The sequence below is a fragment of the Camellia sinensis genome, chromosome 3, assembly GCF_055761805.1.
Source record: "Camellia sinensis isolate YWXY chromosome 3, ASM5576180v1, whole genome shotgun sequence".
NCBI lineage: Eukaryota > Viridiplantae > Streptophyta > Magnoliopsida > Ericales > Theaceae > Camellia > Camellia sinensis.
The window spans coordinates 196,508,086-196,515,642 of NC_138963.1; the positions used below are offsets into that span (position 1 = coordinate 196,508,086).

Genomic DNA, 7,557 nt, shown 5'->3' on the forward strand with positions numbered 1-7,557 from the left:
TTGATGTATGTACAAGTTTTCTGTTTATCTGTATATTGGGCTAAGTTCCCTTTTGACTTTATCTGTGTAAATGGGTGATGTAAGACTACTGTATTTACGACATCACATGTGCATATATAAGTTTTGAGAATTCTGTTCCATGCACGTCAGCACAACTCAATGGACTATGTATGTTGTTATATTTGCTTCCACAGCCCCTTAATATGTGATAAACTGTTCAAAGGCCTTTGGTAATCCAAGGATTACTGAACGGTTACGACATTAAATCTATAGGGGTGGATTTGGGTCGTGACATAGTGGTATCAAAGCACATGTTATACCGCACACACGAGTCCATATGAGCTATAGAATGTCTTAGGAAAGAATTAGGGACATTTTATCTGCATGTGTGAGGGTGTGTTAATATTTCTGTAAATGTGAAGTTGAAAGAGACGAATTGACTGAATACTCTGAACAATGTGAACAAGAATGAATGCTTTGAACATTGTGAAAAGAATTATTAGCCTATGTTTATTATTGCTTTGTTTAGTTATAGCAACATGAAGAATGCAAGGAGTAATGAGACAAGTGAATCTTCCGAAGCCTGAATGAGTTGAATGGAACAAATATTAGCAACCTTAACAGAAACTCTGAGGCAACAACCTCTGCCCCCTCCACCTCTGCCAGTACAAGTTGAACCAGACAACAACGACATCATCAACCTAACTCAGAAGTTCATGAAGATGAAACCGCCAACTTTCTTTGGTGGTATTGAACCATTAAAGGAAGAGATGTAGTTACTAGAGATGGAAAAGTTATTTGAAGTATTTCCATGCTCCGAGACTCAAAAGGTTCTCTTGGCTACCTATACCCTAAAAGATAAAACCCGCAGATGGTGGTTGTTAATCTGAACGAGCAATAAGAATATGACATGGGCTCAATTCAACGAAATTTTCTATGACAAGTACTTTCCCCAGTGTTTTCAGGACTGAAAAGTTTCAGAATTCCAAAAACTCAAGCAAGGCAACATGTCTGTAGCCAAGTACAAGGCTAAATTCATTGAATCGGCTCGTTTTGCTCCTCACATGGTAGATGCGGACCATAAGAAAGCTCAAAAATTTGAAGGAGGATTGGACTTAGACGTATTTGATCGGGTAGGCGTCTTAAAGCTGCCCACATATGTAGACGTACTTGATAAAGCTCTCATGGCCGAAGCCATCATAGCTGCAAAGAAACAGACTAAAGCTCCAACAACCGAATAAAAAGGTAAAAGATCTGGATTCAGTTTCAAAAAGAGACGTTCATTTACTACAAGTAAGAAGCAAAATACGGGATCTACCAACGATTCAAGTCAAAACAGTGGATCCGTACCTGTTTGTGCTGAATGTGGGAGAATGCATAAAAGGGTTTGCCATCGGGTATCTGGTGCTCGCATCTGGTGTGGCAAGACAAGCCATATGATACAGGATTGTCCAATAGGGTCAAAAAATACCAATCGCCCTATGGCAAGTTCAGCAGGATCTACTTCTGGATCAAGAACAAATGTCAGAACTAATACAGAAAGAGAACTCTTTAGACAAGGTAAAGCTTTTGCACTTGTGTATGGCAATGTGCAGAATACTGAATTAGTGGTGTCAAGTATAATTCCTATTTGTGCTCAAAATGCCTATGTGTTGATAGATTCGGGTTCCACGCATTCATTTGTATCGCATGTTTTTTCTCAAAAATTAACTAGACCTTTAGAACCTATGAACTGTTTACTATTTGTGTCTACACCATCTGGAGGTTTTATGATATGTGCATATGTTTTTCCGGCATGTGATATAATGATTGGTGATATGACATTGTACGTTGATTTGCTGCCGTTGAACATTTATCATTTTAATTGTATATTGGGCATGGATTGGTTGACCAAGCATTATGCTACTATTGATTGTGTAAACAAATCTGTTGTATTCCAACCTCCGGGGTTACCGAAATTTGTATTTGCTGGGAATGGGTTAGTTTCTCCAGCGTATGTGATCTATTTTATGAAAGCCAGTACATTATTGCGGAAAGGGTGTCGAGGTTATTTATGTTGTGTTCTGAATACAACTACTGATAATGCTAATGCCGAGACTATCCCTGTAGTTAACGAATTTTCTGACGTGTTTCCCAATGAATTACATGGAGATCTGATTCCTAGATGTAACAACCCTCACCTCTGATTAGTGCTAATCTATGATTAAACATGATAAGCAACTAATAAGAATGAAATTCTGAACTGATTGTATGAGTGTATTGTTTTGAATGCATTTCTATCTGTTTGATTTCTAAATGAATCTATTCATGTTTTAACTTTGAACTGCGAATTGAAGGTCTTATCGGCGACCGAACTAGAAATTGATTAGTGTTTTATGCTAATTAAAATTTATGTGATTTTATGGTAGGTTTAATTAAAATTTGGTTTGGAATGATTAAATTAGATTAAATAATGATTAATGGTTGAAATCAAAGTTAATTACACTTTTACCATGCTTAGTGGGCCACTTTAGGGGCATTGTTTGGAGTTTAGTTCATTCTTGATGCACCATTATTCAGCCATTTTCTTAGACCAAACCGAGAGAGAGAGGGAGAGTAAGAGAAATTGGTTTCATCAAGAGCTTTGCTTGGAAACTTAGAAGACTTGAGGGGAATTTGTAAAATTGAGCTTGTACACTTTGAATTCAAGACCTAAGGCAGGGAATTCATCCCCTCATCTATGTAATTGAGTTGTTTCTTGCATGGTTCATGGAGATTTGGAGTTTAAAGTCAAGAATTATTGTGAAAGAGTTGAATTGAGAGTTAATTCATGTATGCATGTTCATATTATAGCATTTTGAAGTTGTTTTTCATGGAATCCTCACATGCAAGTTCATAATTTTGTTATAGTCTATGAATTCACCATGTCTCTCTATCAAATTGCCAGTTTAATCTTGGTTTGAAGTGTTTAAATTCAAGGGAAATCATGCATGTTGCATTTAAGTTTTATTCTTGGAGGTTTCTTTGAAATTGTGTTGAATTGTCTCACCTTTGGGCTTGATTTTACAAAATTAATCTTCAAAACATGTTGTAGTATGAGTTTGCAAGTGTTTTCCAGGAAATTGGCCCAAAAGGTTGAGTTTTGATGTGTTGAATGCTTGGTTTGAGCTTTGAAGGCAAATCTGGAAATTCCAGATTTGGCTTTCACGCTCGAGCGACCATCGTTTTGTTCAAAGCTCTGCTTGAGCGACGAAATGCTTGCTCGAGCATAGATTGCAAGCTCTCAGGTTTTTGGTGCACGCAGACGCACGCTCGAGCGATAAGACCTACGCTCGAGCGAGCATCGAGCGGGGATTTTCAACATCCAGTCTTTTGCATTTTTACAGACTGCTCGAGCGAGGAAGTCCACGCTCGAACGACCTCTCTGTTTTGGCAAGCTCGCTCGAGTGAAGAAAGCCACGCTCGAGGGAGATCCCTGTTTCAGCAAAAATTTAAAAAGTGTTTTAAAGTGCAGTTTTGCATCCTCATTCCATCCTAAGCATTCCTAGGCCTAGTTTAAGGCATCTTAATGAGGATAATGTTATAGAATCACACCAAGTCTAGATAAGGGGCTAAGTTATTGATTCCCTAGTGCGTAACTTAGTGTGTGTTCGTTCTGTAACTGTGTAGGATTGGCATCCGAGGACACTCATTAGCCTATCTGTAGCCCAGTGCTCTGTGAGTAACAATGTTGTAAAGATATGTTCAATTATGATTATTTTCTGAATGATCAACTGTACTGCTTACTGAAATGCTATTGTTCAATGAATGAATGTTTGTCCTATTTGTAAACTGTACTCGTGGCATCCATAGCAACCTACTGTTACTGTTACTGCTACTGTTACAGAGATCTCTGTCAGTTCCCATGTTGGAACTACTACTGTTTACCGTTATGATGGCCATCAACTGACTGTTCGGTCTGTTAAGACCTACTGTACTATTTTGCTATTGGATGTACCACATATGACTGCTTTGGTTTCTAAATGACTGATATGACTGTTTAATTATTGAAAGAACATTCATTCTTAACTTCTTTACACAGTTGTTATTCACTGGGCTTTAGCTCACTGTTTATATTTATATATAGGTGTCCAAGCACCGGACCGCAACTAGGAGCGTCAGGCTAAGCTCTTGTTTTGTCAAGCCAACCATCGTGCCTCACCTCGAGGTTCCAAATGCTGCCGAGCCAAGGCTGTGTTGGGGTGTTTAGATACACCCCTTTTTGTCTATGTTTTGTATTAACTGTTTAGACTTGACTGTACAGTTATAGTTAGGGATTTGATCCCTGACATGGATGTTTGTATATATGTCGCATGTACATACGTTTTGGTTATCAATGTGAAATGTTTATTAAAAAGTCTTTTTGCATCCAAATTGTCACAGCTCATTGGACATCTTTTATTTACTGTTTTGGCTTCCGCCAACCCTTTTACTCTGTAATACTGTCACTACTGTTAAGCAGGCCTTCGGTAATCACAGATTACTGGCCGATTGCGAGGCTAAACCCATAGGGGCGGGTTTGGGTCGTGACACTAGAGAAATTGAATTTTCTATAGACGTTATACCCAGAACATAACCAATTTTAAAAACCCCATACCGCATGTCATCCTCTGAACTCAAAGAATTGAAAACCTAATTACAAGACTTGCTAGACAAGAAGTTTATCCATCCAAGCACTTCACCTTGGGGTGCTCCAGTTTTGTTTGTCAAAAAGAAAGATGGATCTTTACGACTGCGTATATACTACCGGGAATTGAACAAAGTAACTATCAAGAACAAATATCCTCTACCCCGAATAGATGATTTATTTGATCAACTTCAGGGAGCCTAAGTCTTTTCAAAGATTGGCCTTAGATCCGGCTACCACTAATTGAAAGTTAAAGTAGAAGACATAGAGAAAACCGCTTTCAGAACTGGACACGTGCACTATGAATTTTTGTTAATACCATTTGGGGTGACCAATGCATCTACGGCGTTCATGGACCTAATGAATAGGGTGTTTAAACAATTCCTCAATGAATTTATCGTTATGTTTATTGATGATATCTTGATTTACTCCCAAAGCAGGGAAGAGCATGAGAATAATTTGCGAACTGCTTTACAAATTTTGGGAGAAAAGAAGTTGTATGCAAAATTATCCAAATATGAATTCTGGCTTGATAGTGTGGTATTTTTGGGACATGTAATCAATAAGGATGATATCTCTATTGATCCTTAGGAAATTGAAGCCATTGTGGACTGGCTAAGACCAACTAATGTGTTAGAAGTTAGAAAGTTTTTGGGACTTGTAGGTTACTACAGAAGATTTGTGAAAGATTTCTCAAAACTTACTATGCCATTGACACAGTTGACACAGAAAAATATACCATTTGATTGGACTGATCAACAGGAGTCGACCTTTCAAGAACTAAAGACCAGGTTAGTAACTGCACCAATTTTGACTTTGCCTAATGGTACTAATATGTTTCAAATTTACAGTGATGCTTCATATAAAAGTTTGGGATGTGTACTAATGTAAAATGAGAAGGTGATTGCTTATGCCTCACGACAACTCCGACCACATGAAAAGAACTATCTGACCCATGACCTTGAACTTGTAGCTGCGGTTTTTGCACTGAAGATTTGGTGCTATTATCTGTATAGCGTGACTTGTGAAGTGCATACTGATCACAAAAGTCTGAAATACTTCTTCACCTAAAAAGAACTAAACATGAGGTAGAAAAGATGGTTAGAGTTGATTAAAGATTATAACTTGCTGATTTTGTACCATCCAGAAGGCAAATACAGTCGCAGATGCCCTGAGCCGAAAATCTATTGGGAATTTGTCATGTTTACTCACCGGACAGAAAGAACTGTTATGTGACTTGGAAAGGAATGAGACTGAAATTGTGTTAAGAGAACAAGGTGGAGTCTTAGCCGCCATTTCTGCCCAACCTGCTATACTTGAAGAAATTAAAGAAAGACAATTGCAGGATGAATTTTTAAAGAAGACTGTTGATGAAATTGACTCAAAACCAAGACTAGGATTTGTGTTTGAGAACAATATATTGAAGTTTCAGAATCGACATTGTGTGCTGGATTGTCTGAATTTGAGGAAATGTGTTATGACTGAAGCTCACAATTCTAAATTTATTATGCATCTGGAGAATACGAAGATATACCATGACTTGAAACACAATTTTTGGTGGTCGGGAATGAAGAAGAGCATTGCTAATTTTGTGGCTAGATGCTTACATTGTTAACAAGTTAAAGCTAAACATCAACGACCCATTAGATTACTACAGTTGCTTCCAATATCAGAATGGAAATAAGAGCACATTACTATGGATTTCATTGTGGGTTTGCCTCGCTCCTCTTGAGGTATAGATTTTATTTGGGTCATCGTTGATCGTTTGACTAAATCTACTAATTTCTTACATGTGAAAGCTTTTTATAATGCGGATAAGCTAGCTAACTTATATATAAATGAGATTGTGAGATTACACAGTGTGCCAGTATCTATTGTATCTGACAGAGATCCTAAGTTCACTTCAAGATTCTGGCAGAGTTTGCAACAGGCCTTAGGGACTGAACTAAAACTAAGTAGCGTTTATCACCCATAGAAAGACGGCCAATCATAAAGAACAATACAGACTTTGGAGGATATGCTCAGAATGTGTGTGTTGGACTTCCAAGGAAATTGGAGGACTTATCTTCCTCTGGCCGAGTTTGTGTATAACAATAGTTATCATTTGAGTATTGATATGGCTCCTTATGAAGCTTTGTATGGTAGGAAATGTCGTTCTTCAATCTGTTGGGCTGAGGTAAGTGACAGACCTCTGTTGGGACTGAAACTTGTGCAAGAAACGACTGAAAAAGTGAAATTGATTCAACAAAGATTGAAAACCGCTCAAAACCGTCAAAAGAGTTATGTAGATATCCGAAGGCCATATAAAGAATACGAAGTCAAGGATCATGTATTCATAAAAGTGACTCCAATGAAAGACCAGACACGATTTGGAGTGAAAAGTAAGTTGGCACCAAGATATGTTGGACCATATGAAATTCTTGAGAAAATCAACCCGATGCCTTATTGGGCAGCCTTACCGCCGGTCACGGAACATATGCATAATGTCTTTCATGTATTAATGCTTCGGGATTATCTGAGAGATCCATTACACGTGATTGAGCCAACTCTTGTGCTTCTAAAACGATGATTATACGTACGAGGAAAAGCCAATTCAAATTGTGAATTGCCGAACCCAGAGATTGAAAAACAAGAAAATTTCGTTAGTAAAGCTTGATTGGTAGAACCACGGAGGAACTTATGCAACTTGAGAGATGGAAGAAGACATGATGAAGAGATACCTAGATTTGTTTCCTCTGAATTCGATATTCTTTCAAAATGAAGGTAACTCGAGTTTGGATGACCAAACTCTTTAAGGGGGGAAGACTGAAATAACCCCAACCTACGATTAATTAATAAACCATCATTAATTATGCCTAATGAGTAATTAAGATGAAATTCTAAATTAATTGCATGTCTGTTGCATTATTTGT

General features: G+C 37.8%; 1 protein-coding gene across 1 annotated transcript; it reads left to right on the top strand.

Annotated features, from left to right (window-relative positions):
• The first annotated feature begins 596 nt into the window (after positions 1 to 596).
• Positions 597 to 6,260, top strand: LOC145822145 (uncharacterized). The gene is made up of 4 exons (XM_082918743.1): positions 597 to 772; positions 5,086 to 5,185; positions 5,237 to 5,524; positions 5,793 to 6,260. The coding sequence occupies exons 1-4, from the start codon at positions 597 to 599 to the stop codon at positions 6,258 to 6,260; spliced, it is 1,032 nt and encodes a 343-aa protein (XP_082774869.1).
• The last annotated feature ends 1,297 nt before the right edge of the window (positions 6,261 to 7,557 follow it).